The 19,734-nt window shown below is 46.2% G+C and overlaps 2 protein-coding genes across 2 annotated transcripts; one reads left to right on the forward strand and one right to left on the reverse strand.

The window, feature by feature from the left end:
* Positions 1–91: 91 nt before the first annotated feature.
* Positions 92–764, reverse strand: LOC123138508 (uncharacterized). Its single transcript, XM_044558486.1, has one exon. The coding sequence runs from the start codon at positions 655–657 to the stop codon at positions 412–414; it is 246 nt and encodes an 81-aa protein (XP_044414421.1). The 5' UTR covers positions 658–764; the 3' UTR covers positions 92–411.
* Positions 765–8,690: 7,926 nt separating this feature from the next.
* LOC123138507 (DNA (cytosine-5)-methyltransferase DRM2) lies at positions 8,691–14,853 on the forward strand. The gene is made up of 8 exons (XM_044558485.1): positions 8,691–8,973; positions 11,502–11,627; positions 11,722–11,830; positions 11,918–11,964; positions 12,060–12,218; positions 13,084–13,183; positions 13,276–13,367; positions 13,459–14,853. Exons 1-8 carry the CDS (start codon positions 8,968–8,970, stop codon positions 14,635–14,637), a joined length of 1,818 nt encoding a protein of 605 aa, XP_044414420.1. The 5' UTR covers positions 8,691–8,967; the 3' UTR covers positions 14,638–14,853.
* The last annotated feature ends 4,881 nt before the right edge of the window (positions 14,854–19,734 follow it).

The raw sequence follows: 19,734 nt of genomic DNA on the forward strand, positions 1-19,734 counted from the left end.
ATTAGAGTTGCAGATCTAGTCTTTAAAAAATCTTCAGAAATGTATGCAAGATATGCGATTGGCAACTGAACAAGGCACAGCACCCTGGTAATAGTATGAATGTATCACTGCCATTTAGCTAGGAAAAAATAACTAAGTCATGATACAGCACTCGGCAGCATTACTAAACTGCGACAAGGAATCAGTTGAAAAATTACAGCTAAGCAAATTAGCACCACAATTCATACAGAGGAGATAACACCGGTGGCCATCTCATCTCAGTCGTCCCCTTTGCTAAAGAAATTCCAATGTGCAAAGAAGCACACAAATAAACCGATCCCCTTTGCTCCGATAGTGGACGAACGCCTCTTGTGATTCGAAAAAGCTCGAAGCGCGCGATCCGGGTGGTGCCGTGGCGCCACCGATGTATGGCTAGGTTTTGGGGAGATCTGGCTGGGGGTGGGAGTCTGCTCCGGCTCCGGGTCCGGCCACGGCTGCGCGCTTGCGGGCGATGAAGTCCTCGAGGACCTTGCGGCGCTGGGCGGCCTTGGCGCGCTGGGGCTCGATGTTGGCGTAGGAGAGGCGCGCGGCCGCGGCGATGAGCGCGGCGCCGGTGAGGAAGAGGCAGGCCGTGGCGGCGCGCTGCCTCCGGGTCGCCGCGTACTGCAGCCATGACATGTCGCCTCCTCTGGCGTCGTAGGGTAGGGAGCGTGGAAGACGGGATGGAGCTGCTTCGCGCAAAAGGACCGGTGAAGACGGGAGGTGCAAAATACGTCTTGGCGTGTCGAGAGCAGAGCAAACGGGGAGCAGAGCTTCTCACGTTCAGGCTAGCAAAAGCAGAGCATGCACGAGTTCCGAGCAGAGCAAGAAGGGGATCGTCGCTGGCATGACAGATTAGTAGTACGTGTGCAATTCGTACGCACAATTGTTGAGCTAGTATTCGCGATTAACAGCAAATTAAAGACACGATGAAGGAAGATGTAACATTGGTGCTTGTGTTTCGCGATCTGGTCCTCCCTCAAGAGTTGCAGGGATAACGCTGGCTTGTGTCGCGTGAGGCTAAGGATGGATCTTCATAGTGGTGTCGACATCTGGATCGCCGCCCTATATCGCCTTGCCGGCCGTCCTGCCTAGTTTTTTTTTTAACCGGGCTTTACCCTTTTCTATTGCAAAAGAACAGAAATACAATCAGTTTCACAAACAAAGTCAGGAGAAGGGAAAGATGTAGAGCGAGTCCAAGCATTACCAGGAAACCCACTGCCATTTCGGTCGTCGTCGACACGAACGCTGTGGGGCGAAAACCTGGTAACACACATAGTTTTGAAGTTCCAAACTCATACAACGCTCGTCACAGGAAACATGCTAGCACGCCAAAAGGATCTAACCAAAAGCAATCTACTCCGCAGATGATGGCTACCCTGATCATCTCGGCACCTGAGCGTAGCTTGTTGGCGTCGTCTCCTTTTTGCAGTCATGTCCAATACAGAAGAAAAGAGCACATGGAAAACACAATTTCAAAAGGGGACTTAATCTGCTTCTTCTTGAAGATATCATTATTGCGTGCGAGCCAAATTGCCCAACAGTCAGCCGCCAGGCCAGCCGTATAAAATTTCTCCCCGCCAAGAAGAAAAGTATAGCACCAAGCAAAGAACTGCCAGTAATTATCAGGGCATCTATCAGTGCCAAGGACCACCCCAATAGATCGCCATACAACCCTGCCGACTGGATAGGTAAAGAACAGGTGTTGTGAGGTTTGTATCTCACTACAAAACAAGCAAGCAGGGTTCCCGGGCCATTTCATATGGCGCAACACTTGTCTAGTCAGGACCGCATCTTGCGAAAGTTGCCGCAGGAATATTTTGATCTTAAGTGGTATGTTAGCTTTCCAGATCCATTTGTAAAGTTGCCACAAGAATATTTTGATCTTAAGTGGTATTTTAGCTTTCCAGATCCATTTGTAACGGCATCCACTAAGAGGTTTTTCAAGCCACTTATAAATAGACTTGGTACCGAATTTACCATTCTGGTTCAAGCCCCATACCACCCGGTCATCTCTATCTGTGAGAGGCAGTTTATTAACTGTATCACGAATTTACCCCCACTGTTCAGATAGGGCAGGAGTGAGTCTACGCCTGGAAAATGAATTAGTTTCAGTATTCACCACCTGATTCACTGTACATTCACGGGTATTGCAAATATCAAAGAGTTGTGGGTATTGTTCCCTGAGCGGAGGCAGTCCATTAATGGAATCTTCCCACACCCTGGCAATATTTCCAGATTCAGTATTAATCTCTCTACCAACCATATAGATTTCCTTAACTTTCAACAAAGCTTTCCAGCAGGGGGAATCAAAGAATCTAGGGTCAACTCAGCCACCGTTCTATTCTGCAAGTAACGAGCGCGAACAATATCTTGCCACACCCTATTTTGCGTTTCTAGTTTCCACCACCACTTAACCATCAGGCTGATGTTCTGTTTATGTAGGTCCTTAATCCCAAGGCCCCCTTTCTCTTTGGATCTACAAATTCTACTCCATTTGACAAGATAATATATATTTTTCTTGTTACACCCTTGCCAAAAAAACCTCCTTCTATGTTTGTCCAGTTTCTCAATAAAAGATTTATTCATCAGCCACATGGACATGTGGTATAGAGAAATCTGGGTAATAACAGAATCTAATAAGGTGTGTCTCCCTCCCATGGAGGCAGAATTGCCCACCCAGGCTTCAAATCTCTTAAGGTATTTGCAAATAATGAACTTCCAATCAGAGTTTCTAAGATTGGTATAGCTAACAGGCATACCCAGATATTTAATGGGGAAGCTACCAATGTCACAACTGAAAAGGTCAGCATATTCTTTTATCACAACTTCATCCCCACCCACAGTAAGAATCTCGCTCTTTTGAAAATTAACTTTTAACCCAAACATCATCTCAAACATGTACATCAGCAACTTCAGGTTAACTGCTTTGTCAATATCATGTTCAAGGCAGTAAATTGTGTCATCTGCATATTGTAGGACGACAACCCCATCAGGAGTAAGATCCGCAGCTAAGCCAACCATAAGCTTGTTGTGTTGGGCATTCCTAATCATTTTTATAAGGCATTCAACAGCCAAGTTAAACATGAACGGGGAATGCAGGTCACCTGCCGCACCCCCTTCGCACTTTGGAAGTATAGCCCCACACAGTCATTCAATTTAATGCTCACTGAGCCATTGTGGAGGATCTGGTTAATCCACCCGCACCAGGTTTCATTGAATCCCCGAAGCTTATGACATTTTAACAGGAAATCCCAGTTGACCTTATCATAAGCTTTTTCGAAGTCCAGGTTCAGCACCACACCAACTTTCTTTTTCACATAACACTACTGTAATCAGAGAGTTTGCTGTCTGTCGGTTCTTTGCCATTAGCTTGCGGACGACAAAGAAGGTCTTTGTCGTCAAATCACAAAAGGCGGATGGCAAAGAACTGGCTGATGGCAAAGGTGCAATTTGCCGTCAGCTAGTTCTTTGTCGTCCGCTAGCAGACGACAAAGAGATTGGGTGGGGTCCATTTTAGGGCAACGCTGTAACGGCCCACCCCCAACCTCTTTGCCGTCTGCTAGCGGACGGCAAAGATTCTTTGTCGTCCGCTAGCCGACATCAAAGAGGTTGGCCCATCCAAACTAACGGTAACCCCTCCCTCTCTCCCCCCGGCCCCACCCCATCTCCCTCCCCCCTCTCTCTCCGCCCACACCCGCACCGTCGCCGCCTCGTCGCCGCCTCGTCGCCCCCGCCGTGGCCCGCACCACCCCGCGGCGTCCCGCACCACCCCACCGCCACGTCGTCCCCGTTGCGCCCCGCCGCCCCATCGCGCCCTGCACCCCCCCGCCGTCCCGTTGCACCTCGCACCCCCCTCCCGCCGCCCCGTCGTCCCTGCCGCGCCTCGGTGCCCCCGTCGCCCCCCGCCCCGCCTCCCCGTCGTGGCCTGGCGTCCCGCCCCGCCTTCCCGTAGTGCCCCCGCCGTGGCTGCCCCAGGCCACCGCGCCCCCTCCTCCATCGGCCTCCACTTCCACCACTCCGGTGATCCCCCTCCCCCTCTCTTTTTTAATTTTATCTATGTTAGTTTAGTTAGATTTAGTTCACTTTTAGGTTTAGGTTTAGATTTAATTTAGTTTAGGTTTAGGTTTTTTTTCTGTTTTTCTAGGTTTAGGTTTAGGTTTAGTTTAGTTTAGGTTTAGTTTAGGTTAAGAAGAAAGTAGAAAGATGAAAAAAAAATAAGAAGAAGAAGAAGAAGAAGAAGAAGAAGAAGAAGAAGAAGAAGAAGAAGAAGAAGAAGAAGAAGAAAAGTAGAAAAAGTAGAAAAGGAAAGAAAAGAAGGAAAAGAAGGTCGAGGGGTCGAGGGTTGAGGGTCGCCGAGGGGTCGAGAGTCGAGGGGACGAAGGTCGAGGGCTCGTCATGGGTCAACGGTCGAGGGGTCGCCTAGGGGTCGAGGGTCAAGGGGTCGCTGAGGGATCGAGGAACGAGGTGGCATCCTATTGTAAATATTTAGTTAGGTTGATGGAAAAAACAATAATGCCATGTTACTCATCTTTCGATTTCAATGTGCAGTTGTTTCGTTGTTGCGAGGGTCTGTTGTTCGACGAGCTCTGTCGCTATGCGGTCGATCTCGTGCTGGTTGGCTTCAGCGCGGCGCTTCATGGCCGCCATCTTGGTGGCGCTGTCAAGGAGCTTGACACGGATCTCCTCTAGCTCCTCCCGACCGGCATCAGCACGGACGGGAGTTGCTAGGTCTTGCACGGCTGCTTGCAATGGATCCTGAATGGACCCGCCATCGTTCTAGCTATCGCCGTTGACCATCACCTCCATGAAGATGCCAGCGCCGAGCGTGCTGGCAGAGGCGTCGCTGGCGACGGGAGGGAGTAGGTTGTCAATGACCACCATGTCGCTAGGGAAGCCGTTAGTGGTGGCCGCATCGGTGAGGGAGAGCTTCGCGAAGAGGTAGGTGAGGTCGCTCATGGAGCAAGGGGCTCCCAAGTCAGAGAGGTTGAGCTTACCGAAGAGATCGATGAGGCAGCTCGCGGGGCAGATGGCTCCCGCATCAGGCGATGCACCGGTGCAGGCGCAAGCATGCGCATCGGGCTGGCTGATCAAACCAACCGCGACGCGCTCATCGGAGGGAAGGACGGTTCCCGTCCGGAACGCAGCTCCGGCCGACGCCGTGGATGGCCCCACGGTGGGCGCCAACTGTCATGGTAATCTCACGTCAGATGCCAGGGGTGGCTTATCGTGGGTGGAGCCATGAGGATGTTGCGGGTTCCGAAAGCAGGAGTGAGCATGAGCTCGAAGGCACACGAGACGTACCCAGGTTCGGGGCTCTCCGGAGAGATAACACCCATACTCCTGATATGATGACTAGCTATGATCAATATGAGTACAAGGTTGCTCCTTGAGCTGTATTTCTAGAGGAGGAAGAAGGGTAGAGCTCTCCCTTGCTTCTCCTAGCTATGGTGTGTGGAGTGGTGTGTGCTGAACTGAGGTGAACCCTTTGCATGGGTGAACCCTGGGGGGTTTATAGGCCAACCCCCAGGGGTACAATGGTAATACGACTGGGTGTAGGACCCGGATGCCAGTTTCTAAGGTCGTCGGGTTCTCCGCCGGCTGTAGGGGCCCGCCTCTGGAGGGCCCTGTCGGGTGCCGAGAATCCGGCCGATAGGTAGGACCCGCCGCCTATGGGCCCCGCTGATTGCCTTTCGCTGTAGCACCATCCTTGCTAACGAGGCCTGCGTCAGGGGCCGTATGGCTACAATGCTCCATCAGGTGGGTAGGTGGTCGCCTGGTCAGCGCCCACTGTAGCCACGCCCCACCGGGATTCGAGGGGAGCATATGGCACTGTTGCCGTGCTCCGGCTTGTCTTAGTGGTTGAGTGCAGACTTCGAGAGAGGGGACAGATTGGCTGCTGGAGGCCGACCCGTACCCAAGCCACCTTCTGGGAGCACGTTGTCTTCTCGAGGCCGGTCGCGTGGCACCAGCCGGCTCAGGAAGCCGGCGTGTGACCAGTCGGCACGAGGGGCTCGCTAGCCCCGATGTCTTGAAATATCTTCGGGTGCGGATGAGGCTACTCGGGGTCTATCCCCCCGACAACTAGGTATTGAGGTTTTACTGTCACCTAGAATTCCCTCAACATCCTATCCTATGCAGTGACAATAGTTTCTCCACAGCCAATCACGACAAAAGTGTGAGCGAGGCCTCTTCTCAATACTTGCGAGAATACTAACTTGAACATGAACAAGAACATGTTGGATCGCTTGGAAATAATGATTCTAATCATAAAGTAGTTCATCTGTATCCTTGAGAACAAATACATTCACTCAAACATAAAGAAGAGGGTCAAGTTACAAGCCGGCATAGAGTCGACGAAGGGAGGAGGTGATGGTGGTGAAGATGATGGCAGCAGCAGTGCGATGAAGGTGGTGGTGATGGCGCCGACGCGGTGGAGAGGGCACCGGCCAGAAGGCCGGTGCTCGCGTGTTGGAGCCTCCTCCTCATCCTCTTGATCTTGTCCCTTCCTTTATGGTGGTGGTGGAGCAACAATGGAGATGAATTTGGATGTGTTCTTGATGAATGAGGATGGATGTGGCAGCTAGGGTTGAGGGAGACATATATAGGAGCCTCCCTAGCCTCCTCTCTTGATGTGCTTCATCTAAGGGATCAGAATGAGCCAAATACTCTCCCAATCTCTTCTTTACGAGCTACTCATGGTAACGAACGGGGATGGAATCGGTGAAGAATCCTGTCTGAAAAGACAACTTTCGGAGTTGTGTGCACGTCAAACGACCGCGTGCGGGTGTTCGGAACGTCGTATTTTACTCGAACTCGGAATTTGACGTTCTTGGGCTCGTTGGATTCATATGATCGACGCTGATCCATTTCTGGTCTTAGATCTTGATTTGGAGCACTTTAAAAAAAATAACTTTTTTCGACCTCTGAGATGGCAAGTCTGCCCCATGTGTGTCTACGTATTGAACCCCTCATTGGTTCTTTCATCATGCTTGGTCCTATGTTGCTCCAAAACACCTATAGACACAAGAAAACATAGAAAACTAATAAAAACTAACTAAAGTACTAAATGTGCGGTGCTCACAATGAAAAGTGTAAATACCGGTAATCATGCATAATGGACATCTATTTGGTTCAATGGGACATGGTATATAAAGAGAACATGCAACAAATGAGCACTAAAAATATGTAAAATATAGAGCCATCATCTAGCAATCTCCGTTCTTCTCCTGCATGGCAGGCAGCAGATCCGAGTCACACCTTCAGATCCATTCACCCCGAGCTCATCTCATGCAGCCCCAAGGAGGAGACGACCGTCCAGCTTGCGCTCTGCTGCTCCCGGGAGGAGGCCGCCCGGCAGCAGCGCTCAGATTCCTTCCATCGGGAATCCATTGCGTCCGTCCAAATGGCGCATGGACCACCACGAGGTGCGGCATCGCTGCCTTACCGGAGGCGGTGCAGTTCGTCTGGCGTCCGAACTCGGTGGCATGGAGTCGCATTCTCTGGCGTCCCATATAGTGCACCAGTCTGGTCATCACAACTACGTTGTGGTGGATGTCGTCGGCTCATCCCAGGACGGATCCATCATTGATCTGACGTCCACTGGCACCGTTAGGGTTCTCGGCTTTGACGAGGAAGAGTAGGGCATGAGAGATGGCAACGCCTTGAGTCTCATGAGCCGACTCGTGTCCCTTGTCCTACTCTACCTCACCAGTGACAGGACCAACACTCTGAAGAGCGCAGCTGGCCACCAGACATGGGCGCGACGGAGCCGGACAGGCTCCGCTTAAGATTATGTTCACGCTGCATGTAATAGTATGAATTTGAGGTTTCTAATTTGAGCTATCCGGTTGTGGAATGAATTATTTAAGACGTGAGTGATCACTGTCCGTGAAAACGCCCGGACACGTCCGCGGATGTTTGAGGGATCAAATTTGCCAAGCCCGGCTATAGATACTCTCATGTTTGCTCGTTTGCTCCCATACGGAGCACAATATGCGTGGATGATTCACGTTTGATGCGTCTGCCATTTCACCACCATACTTGAGGGGGCGTCCCGTGATTCTTATGCTAATGCTTGGCGCGTCACACTTGTAGCATGTAGCGCGACTGCCACCCTATATTAAGGTTCTATCAAATGTTACGAGTCAAAATTAGAAAATTTGTACTACAAGCTTCTTAGAAGTCATTTATTTACAAAGGGAGATAATATCAAAATCAGATAGTAGTAATTGCATTAACCACATTGATATACTATTAAAAAACTTGCGAGATTTACCAACTTTAATCCTGAATTTCATTAATGGAATATTAATGAGATGCCATAAAAAATTAAAACAATAAAAGAATATTCAAAATGAGCTCTTAATGTATAACTCTTATCGCACACAACATAATTATCAGCCCGATTGATGATCGAAATAAATATAAAAATACGCAATAATCATATAAGTCCTAAAAAATAATACAATATTAATTTGTGCCTATATTTATATAAAAACATCGGTCAAAGCTATCCAAATAAGTCCAGCCTAAAACTATGTGCTGGACAGCTGTGACTAGTCTAGCGTAATTATTATCACCACCGACGCCTTCACCACCACTGCTGTGGCACATCTTTCCATCTCTCTCACTTATCTCATTGAGATCTGGGCTGCGCACAAAACGGTGCGGCCAGTTTTGTGCGCAGCCGCACACCACGTCGAAACAGAGCAGCACGGCTCGCAAAGTACTCGCCAGTGTCCGTTCTGTTGGTAGAAAACCATGCGCGCCCGGTGTGAAGTACACGTCCCTGCAGGCGCACCGCACTAGCCCCGTCTTGAAAGCCAGCGAGGGGCGGACGAGCACGCCGTCGCCGCCCTCCGCCTCGGGCTGTCCTCCTCTTCCTCCTCCCACCTCTCACGGCGGGGAGATAGTGAGAGCCGGCGTGCCGATCTTCTGGCATCAACAATGGCGGTGGGCTCTCTCTCTCTTTTTCCTCTCTTGTCTAGCAATTTGTGGCCTCGTTGGTCCGAAGTTTTTCGTACTCTGGATAATGGAAGTATGCGAGGGTTTCTATCGGACGGAATCCCCTGCGCACACACTGTCAGCAAAATTTCCATTGACTAGAAACTCTGAAAGATTCCTTCGTTTCTCAAACTCTGTCTTGGTGTGCGATTCTTTTTCTGCATATTGGGGGTTTTCTGGTTTGTTGGATCGAGAACGTGTATATTCTTGAAGCATTCCAGACCATGGAGACGGATAGGACTGTGCTGATTTTGCCATGTAGCGAATGCTGGCGATTGCGGAGGCTGGTCTGCTCCGTCTCCTTCCTACGGTGGCGCCATGGGAGGCAGCGAAGCTTTCTCCATGTGCAGGTGAACCAGTAGTAGTACGGGAGAAGAAGATTAGATAGACAAAGGGCATGGATGGAACTATGCGCCTGGACTCGTCTAATGGACTGCTATTGTGAGGGGAAATAAAATTCCCCACACGCCCCAGTCTCAAAATTCCCAATCCCTAGCTGCGCGCCCGCAAATGCGCGTTGAGCTGACTGGATACTAATCAGCAGCAGCAGATACTAATTCCTCCCCTTTTCCTTTTGGATTCTGGTGAACTTTTTTAATCTCTGCTCCATGTTATTAGTATAGAACCCGGGACTAATTAGAACTGGGATTTAGAAATATGGAATAGCTAATTTCAATGCCCAAATATTATGATGTAGGAAATTTATCAAGCTTGTGTTAATGTACTAATCAATCTCAGTATCAAAAGCTAAAACTATTTTGTTAATAGTTTCTTAGTCTTTTATAAGTGTTTTCTCATGTCCTGGTAATCTCATTTCATGGATCTCTTTTGTGGACCATTTATTTGTATCTCGACCTTAAATTAAATGCTCTCCCCGGAGAACCACAATTCTTGGCTCTGCCGTATGGCAGTGGCTGGTTTCCTCAATCTCTTTGTCATTGTCTGCGTTTTCGCACATTGGTCATGTATCAGGGGATTATGCCCAATAAGATGCTGCAGTCATTTGCTCAAAAAATATTAGATCCTGCAGTCATTTGTACTGATTTCACGCCTGCGATTTTGACTGTCGCATTGGTCGTTGCGAGGGAAAGCTTGTACCGCTTCGCAGTTACTAATTCCAGTGCTGCCATTTGTGTATTAGCTTTGCTGCTATAGCTCTGCTGCAACAGCTTGTGTCGCGCCATTGCACATAGCTGTAAGCTGGATGTCTCTAGATCAGTAGTTCTTCCTGAGGCAGTGTCGTCGTGGCAACCGATCAGCGATGGGTACACCGATTTCTGAATACCACTAATGCATTCAGCCTGGTCACGAGCCTCCCACGGAATTCTGTCATATCGTGTAAAACTATAACGATCATGTGTCTCAAGAGAGATGCTCTTCCTGACCTGTTAAAGCTAGAGCACTGCATCAGTTAGGCATCCCTGCAGCTGAAAATTCAACTGGTGTATTCTGCCAATGGATGTTTTCTATGCATTTGGTTACTGCCCTGCACACAACCCTGCCTTCATATTTTTTTGTTCATTCATTTTATCTGAAAATAGGTAGTCCATTTTGCATTCTATTTTCACTTCCTCATGGTGACAAAAAGTTTGTTGCTTCTGATTTTGGCATGGTCTCCACAGTGATATCTCGAAATCTTTGCAATTGTAGTATTATGAGGGTGCATTTCTAGATAAGTCTACTCATGTAACACTTCACAAAAGATATTGTTTGTCATAACTCAAATTATCTGACTGTATGTTGTTCTGACACATTGGCACTCTTCTGACAAGACATGGCATTTAACATGCCGATACTCTTTAATAAGGAATTCTATGGATTTAGTTTACGTTGCAGTGATCCACCTATATGGTCCATATCTTTTCTTACTACTACTCATGCATTTGAGCTTTTCATTTGAACTGCAAACCACCGTTGTTTGTCCATTTGATACAAGCATATCATCAAGTTGTACTGCATGCAGTACTGCTTATTAGTTTATTATTAGGTGATAATGGGCAAATCTGGTCAATCTAATCACCCTTTTAGATTTACCAACCTGGTCACTTTCCTCCCATAAAGTCTGTTTAGCCCTGTTTTGCATATAGTGTTCTACTGTCCAGAAAACTTCTTCCTGGCATCTGAAAGCTAGCATACTTCAGTTAGTCAGGCATCCCCATAACTGCCAATCAAACTGTTTCTAATTGCACTAATGTTATTTTTTGGGCATTAGCTTGATGTTTTGCTTTGACAGTGGTGAAGGGGAGTTTTTTTAAATAAAATGAAAGGTTTTTGCCCTTCCTTTTTGATGAGTTCTGAACGCTAGAGCTGAATCGTTGTACTGATTCCGCACTGCAGATTTCAATTGCGATATCTTATGGTTGTTGTGGGCTTCTGACACGATAAACTTATTTTGCTGCGCCGTTTTATTCTCTATAATTGCTTTTCTTGTGGTTTGCTTTTAATATTGATCGAGGTGTGTTTAACTCATGTCACAGGGCTTGACCAGCGACAGCGATGATAGTGATAAGTTTGAGTGGGAAAGTGATGGTGAGGCTGCGCCTTCATCAGCTCCGGCCTTGAGGAACTTGGATGCTCCTGGCCCATCCACGCTGGAACGTCAGGTAGTAGCTGGTTGTGTATTTCAACATAAGAGCTACCCATGGCTTGTTATTATTATGATCATAGTGTAATATTTGCTTGCGCAACTGTCTAAAGAGTTCTAACGGGTGGGCCAACGGGGAAGCAACGTCTACTTCTTTAGTCGAGGAATATGTGACGATGGGTTTCCCAAAAGAGATGGTTGTGAAGGGCATTAAGGAGATTGGTAATATTAAAAGTAACCAATGTGTCCCATTTCATTTGTCTTCTTTGTGTTTGCACCTTCTGTTTTAACCAGGGCTTTTGCTTTCAGGGCACGATGATGCAAATGCGTTGCTAGAGCTACTTCTCACATATAAGGTATTTGTCAATGTGCTTTATTAGTGAGTTTATCTTATGATACTTTTTCTGCTTGGTGGCAAGGATCTTATGTTACGAGGCGATGTGAAATGCAGGTACTAGGTGATGAAGGTGCATTGGGTAATTGCTCTACTTCTGGCTGCGCCTGCCCAAATGTTCAAGATGATGATGATGATGATCTTGATTTCGACAACTGGGATAACGACAATGATACTGGTGGTAGAGAGCACAACTCTGATAGTTCTGGTGATGAGGTAGATGATTCTTTATCTTTAGTTCTGTAGCTAGAACTTTTTAAACCATTTGTATGCTGATATATGTGAAATACTACCTCCGTCTCAAATTATGAGAGGTTTTGTTATGATATTTTATAGCCTACCAAAACATCTTACAATTTGGAACGGAGGAAGTATCTGCCATGCATACCTTGAGCACCTCCTTTACATTCTGTTTGAGCTTTGTTTATTTTGCTCCCAGCCTTTCATCGCTGTAGAATTGCATTGTGAGTTTGAACACTTGATTTTAGAATTCTTCACTGTAGAATGGCATAGTTCAAGAATCTTCTTTTGATTTTCAATTACACAAAACAATCATATACTGGAAAAGAACATCACATACCACACTAACTGCATCAAATATCCTTCTAAGATCAACCTCAAGAAGAGCAACATCTACCTGTTACAGCCGAGAAAAATGATGGATTTGGTCCATAAATATTCTGCTAGAAATGTATGACGAAGTCACTAATTTAGAATTCTCAGCATGTAATATATGATGTGATAACCAGTTTTCATAAAGTTATGCAAATAAAATTAGTGAAGAGAATAGTGTATGGTTCAATCCCATTCATGGCTAGATATATGTAATGACTGAAAACAGCAAGCAGGGAATAAGTATGTAGTGTTTGATGTGTATTGCACCTGCTCAGCAGAAAAACATCTTGCCTAGGAAGGCGATGAACCTGAAATGGGGAGGAATGGGAATATCGTCATGTTCTCCTGAAAATACACACATATCATCATCCATCAGTTTTTAACTTTCTATCACGCAAGCAGCATGAAGAGACCAGATAACTGTGTTTCACCACTAATCTCAGTTTGTTGTTGTACCTTTGTGCAGGATTTTCTACAGGAGATGTCAGCGAAGGACGAGAAGATCAACTTATTAGTAGGCATGGGCTTTTCTGAAGATGAAGCCAATATGGCTATGACAACATGTGGTATGCCTCATTTTCAAATTGTTTCCTTGACGGTCCTTCTTTCATGTCAAAGGCACCTTATGCTATATAAATTCCTGTTTCAATTTTCCTAGGTGTGGATGCTGATCTCTGTGTATTAGTTGATTCGATTAGTGCATCACGGGTTGCAGGAGATTGCCATTCCAGAAACTTATTTGACGATCAGGTGCGTTATGGTTTGATGTACATGTGAATACGATAACAGTTTCGCTCTTTTACTTTGATGTAAGGACACTGAAATCTGTGACATTTGGCAGGTTATGGATAGATGCTTTGATTCCTTTGGAGAGAGAGAGAAAGCAAGATTGATGGAAGAGCGCAAGAAAAAGAGGAAGCGATATGGAGGTGGAGCACATGGCAATCGATCTTCCTTGGATGGTAGCGATGATGAACCAATGCTTCTCCCAAATCCAATGGTTGGATTTAACCTGCCCGGTTATAGGCGGCCATCAGTGATGAGAATGCTTCCTCAACAAGCTATTGGACCACCTTTTTTCTACTATGAAAATGTGGCCCGAACTCCAAGAGGTGTATGGGAGACCATTTCAAGATTTCTGTATGACATTGAACCAGAGTTTGTGGATTCTATGCATTTGTCTGCAGCTGCAAGGAAAAGAGGCTACATCCATAATTTGCCAATTGAGAACAGATCACCTCTTCTTCCTCTGCCTCCAAAGACCATATTTGAGGCATTTCCTCATTATAAGAAGTGGTGGCCTTCTTGGGACCCGAGAAGACAACTCAATTGCTTGCAAACAACTGTGGCAAGTGCAAAGACGACCGAGCGGATCCAGAGTCTTCTTGCAAGGTCAGGCAATTCACCACCTCCAAGTGTTCAGAAATATGTCATTGATGAGTGCAGAAAATGGAATCTTGTCTGGGTTGGAAAAAACAAGGTTGCTCCGTTGGAGCCTAATGAGGTGGAATATCTACTTGGTTTCCCAAGGGACCACACAAGAGGGGTCGGCAAGACAGAGAGATATAAATCTCTTGGCAACTCATTCCATGTTGATACTGTTGCTTACCATTTGTCGGTGCTGAGGGACATGTTTCCTAATGGTGTTAGTGTGCTGTCCTTATTCACCGGTATTGGAGGAGGAGAGGTAGCTTTGCACAGGCTTGGGATCCACATGAGGGCAGTGGTTTCTGTTGAGATAGGTGAAGCTAATAGGAGGATTTTGAGGGGTTGGTGGGATCAGACCCAGACAGGCACGCTGATTGAGATTGCTGACGTGAAATCTCTCACCCCTGATATAATTGCATCATACGTTGGTAGATTTGGCGGCTTCGACTTGGTGATTGGGGGCAGCCCATGTAACAATCTTGCCGGGAGCAACCGACACCACCGTGATGGCTTGGAGGGCGAGCAATCTTCTTTGTTCTACCACTACTTCAGAATCTTGGATGTTGTCAAGTCGGCTATGGCAAGGATGTAGGCTATGGCAAGGATGTAGCCTAAGCATTGTAGTACCCTATCTTATCACGTGGTGATTATATCCAGGAACCGCGATTCTTTTGTTTTATGTAGAGTAAGAGACTTCTTTTGTTTAGTTGTTTCATGTCCTTTTCTTTGCTTGCACTTACAACTATGTATCAAGCACTTAAATCTGTGGGTTCCATGCTATGAAAATGGTGAGCACAATAAGGTTAAAGGAGGATGTAGCTTTGCTATGAAGCCTATTATGAAAGATACAGTGTGTCTTATGCCGCTTTCATCGTGTAGGGCCTTCAAAGTCAGGAAAGAAGTATGCCAGGTTCTTAGGTGTCTCAAGTTTGTAATGTTCAGAACTTGGGTTCTGATTTTGTGATAGTTATTGGTATGTTTAGAGCCTGCCTAGTGCCCTGTACTCCTGGTGTACAGAATGTTAACTGGCAAAAACCGAAAATAGTAACCTCGATCAGTATTCTGTAGTGGATGAATAAAAAGAATCTTTATCAAACTATCATTGGAGATGAGATAACTACATTCCTACCAATGAATTTGCATTGGCTCTGTAATGGTAACACCTTTCACATTAATCTAACTGAACTGCCACTGGAAAAAATTAGGAGATACCTTTGGTGGACTGCCAGTTAACATAAATGTATAACAGCTGCTAGAAAGAAAAATAAGACTTACATGTGCTTGACTCAGGGCCATTAGGAACAGTAGGGGTAACCGAAAGCACTCCAGAAGGATGTTCTTTTTTACTTTCATAAGATGATACTGATCCTCACGGAGCTTGTTGAACGCGATTATTTGATCTTAAGCATCAACTTTGCATAATTTGCCTTCAAAAAACTCGCTGTTCTCTTCTTCAAGTTTCTGCCAGACTGGGGAAAAGAATGATGAGAAAGAGAAGACTGGGGAAAAGAATGATGAGAAAGAAAAGGCCAAAACATCCATATATTTGTCAGTAAAAGCACCACATGGAGATTCAGTTATTTATGAACTCTGATGGAATCATTAATGTTCTCCAAAATTTTGGTAGAAAGACAAATATTCCTCTCATGCTAATTGCAGGGATTCTTCATCATGTTAAATTGTTCATGAAATGGCATTTAAATTCAAACCATCGGCTCGTTTAGATTCAGCGTGCAGTATGGAATTCACATTGACATGTGACAATCTCATATGTGCTCTGTCATTGGTTTTAGGTATCTAAAAGGGAGCCTCATGGTGTGATATTTTTATTTCTACTTTACAAAAATTGCACATTTGTTCAAGTTGCTATAACTTATTGAAGAATGGGGAAACGGTAGAGACCATGAAGACATTGCATTCTGCGATAACATTAACAAAAAACAGAGACTTGGTGATGTTTTCACTCTGTTACACAAGCTAATCAAAACAAAGAAAAAGACTAACCAGTTGACACCATCATGGCAATAAAGCTAGGACTACATAATATATACATACAACACTCATATGCAACACAAATTGCGCTTTCAATCTTAAGCACCATGTATGCTATGTAAATTTCAGAAAATAGTCCATAAGATTTAATTATGAATTTATGATGCATTGCCAGTTGTGACACCCCATTGAAATAAAACAAGCAAGACTGCATAGGAAAAAGAAAGAAATGAGCTTATGTATTTAGTAAAGCTCGTTTCTTCTGTTTTTCTATGCACGTTTCTACGCACTTTTTCTTACATAAATTGTTCACAACGCACGCAAAGTAAATAGCTTACCTTAATCAGACTTTCCACAACAGGAGACAGGCTAAATTTTTTTTTGCTGTACAGTGTTGCGTGAACATGAAAGGATTACATGTACTTGGTGGGGGTCTTCATCGACCAAACCTATACTCTTGTATATATACATTTGCTTCTCCTCTTAATGAAAAGACGAGCAAAACACTGTTTGCATGTTTCTCTAATGTTTTGCACTATTTCTGCTGCCATATAAAATTAGACAGTCATTGAGACACTACCTCCATGAAACTACACTTGACAGCCTTGATCTTAATCCTTCAGGCATTGTGAATTGGAACTACCCTAAGCTCATTCATTTCGGCTTCTCGGAGGCCTCTCTTCTCATTAAAGTACGTGTATACACTTCAATATTTCATGGTAGTTGTGTTGTCCTGTCGCCATGTACAATGAATTTAGCAGTAAGAAGTGATAATTCTTAAGTCTTAGGTTGGTTGCAAAAACAGATGCTCCAGAATGTTGTAAATTTGATTAAAACTAGGATGGCTGAAATCCCCTGTCAAAAACTCGTGAACAACGGTATCCACTTCAACCCAGCTGAGCCCTATATCTTTTTCAACAGCATTTCCCCTCATCAGTCCTCGTATATCCTCAACAGCATCCCATCGCCGGCTTCGAGCTAGTGTATTTGCAAGGAGAACGTAGTTGCCAGCATTCATGGGTTCGATCCTGACGAGTTCTCTTGCGGCGACCTCGCCTACATAAACATTGCAATGCTTCCGGCAGGCACTAAGCAATGCTCCCCAGACACCTGCATGTGGCTTCACTGGCATTACCTTCACAAAGGAGTGCGCTTCTTCAATAAGCCCAGCTCGGCCATAGAGATCCACCATGCAAGCATAGTGATCTGCAGATTTCTGAATTGCGTACGTTGTCATGGACTCAAAATAGTGCTTTCCATCGTCCACTAGCCCAGCATGGGCGCAAGCTGATAACACACCAAGAAATGTCACTGCATCAGGCCGCCATCCTTCCTCAATCATGTCGTTGAAAAGCTTCAGTGCATCTTTGCCATGCCCATGTTGCGCAAGAGCAGTCACCATCACATTGTAAGAGACTGTGTCCTTCGGACGTGTCTCGCCAAACAAGAAACGAGCTTCACTAATGCAACCGCACTTGGCAAACATGTCAATCAAAGAATTCTGCACATGGCAGTTCATCTCAACAAAGCCCTTGTGTAGAAGCCCATGCACTTGCCTTGCAACTGACAAGGAACCTAGCTGTGCGCATGCGGACATCAACACGGCCATTGTTGCAGCATCCGGCTGGAAACCCGTCAACCGCATCTGATTGAACACCCCTACCGAGTCAGCCCACGGCCCTGCCTGGGAGCACGCGGTGATCATCATGTTCCAGCTGTGCACATTTCTCTGCGGCATCTGATCAAACAGGCCCCTCGCCACACCAGCATTGCCTTGCCGCAGGTACCCTGACATGAGCGTGTTCCAGGAGATGGGGTCCCTCTCCACCATACCGTCGAACACCTCCCGTGCAGCCTCCACATCCCCTGCTCTGGCATAACATGCTACCATGGCGTTTCCAACCACCACGTTCCTCGCAGGCATTTCGTCGAACACCCTCCTTGCGTCCCTCACCTGGCCAAGGCTCCCATACGAATCGAGCAACGCAGAGCCCACGTGCACGGAGGAGCCCAGGCCGGCCTTCACCAAGAACCCGTGCACCTGCCACACCTCGTCGACCCCTCGGAGCGTCGACAGGGACTTGAGCGCGGAGCTGACGGTGAAGGCATTGGGTGGCGGGCCTGACCGGAGCATGAGCCGGAACAGAGCGAACGCCTCGGCGGCGAGCGCGGGGGAGGAGGCGTGCTTCGCGTAGACGGAGATGGTCGCCGTCCAGAGGTAGACGTTGGCGGTGGCGGCGGGGACGCTGTCGAAGATGGCGCGGGCGTGGCGCGGGGAGGAGGACGATGCGGTGAGGAGGGTGACGGCGGCGCGGGCGGGGAGCGGGAGGCCGCGCAGGAGGAGCTGCGCGTGCAGCTTCCTCGCCGCCGCTGGGGTTGTCGCGCGGTTGGCGACGCCGGTGAGGAGCGCGGGAAGCCGGGGCGCCGGCGGCATGCATGCGGGGGCGCCGGGGCGGGGCGGGAGGAGGTGCTGGCGTCGTTGTGCTACAAAGGACTCCGAATTGATTGGGCCCACGAGGCAGTCTCACTCCCTCACTGATGAGGTCTCTGTTCTATTTTTTTACTAGTAAAATAAATTGCATTTTCCACCCCTCAACTTATCGTCAAGTGATGCTTTCGTTTCTAAACTCTCTTTTAACCTTCAATCTCTCAACTCTTTTCTTTTCAAGGGAATGCCATCATGGCTAATTTTGTTGATTAACTCTTAATATCAGTTAGATTTAGCATCCAAAGTTGATATTGGATCCGTACTAGACAGTTGATATGGATCGGTCAAGCTTGGTTTTGACTATTTTGTGCGTAATCTTTGTATATGTATGTAAAATTTGTTGCCCGGGGGTAATTGACGCAACTTTGTACAATGATCCAAGGGGGTAATTGTTTCTTGGGAGTATTACATCGTAGTTATCTGCGAAATAATGCCCTAAAACCATCATTTGAATTCTTCATGGTGCATCATGTGAAGTGAATCAAATGGCAGTTATTTTGTCCACTAAATCTCAAAATCATCCTTTGGAATAACTCACAAATGCACACACTAACACTGAAAAATGCCAAATACAGGGTAAAATTAGTCATTTCTTGTAGCATGAAAAAACTGGTAACTATAACCAAACCACAAAAATTTAAAGTCGGCTCACCAACTTGCCACCTTTTTTGCCATGAGACTATGTGAAACACTATTAAAATTTGGAATTGCCATGTTACCAAGACGATACAATTACAAAAACTAAAAATGGTTTGAAAGGAAAAAAAATCTATACCCATGGCATTTTGTGTTATGTTGTGAAATTTTCCATGTTACAATTTTTTGCCATGCCACGAAATTTTTTTGTCAAAGTTGAAAAACTAAAAATTACCATGTTCCAGAAACTAAATTTGCCATAGTCAAAAAATTAATTTTGACATGGTCCAAAAACTAAAAATTGCCATGGTGAAATACGAAAAGTAATTAATAAAATTGCCATGAACGAATTGAAAAAAGGAAAAATAAATTTGCCATGTATCTAAAACTAATTTTTTGCATGTTTTTGCCGCCTACAGTGAAGAATGCTGATTGGTTTCACGAGCATAAAACCGTCTGGTTGGGATAGGGGCTACATGAATGAATGCCGGTTACAGATAACCAACAGTTAGATTTGGATCCGGTGAACATCTCACATGATCGTTGGCCCCTCCACGGCGATCGATGCGGCTG

Source organism: Triticum aestivum, chromosome 6B (assembly GCF_018294505.1).
Source record: "Triticum aestivum cultivar Chinese Spring chromosome 6B, IWGSC CS RefSeq v2.1, whole genome shotgun sequence".
NCBI lineage: Eukaryota > Viridiplantae > Streptophyta > Magnoliopsida > Poales > Poaceae > Triticum > Triticum aestivum.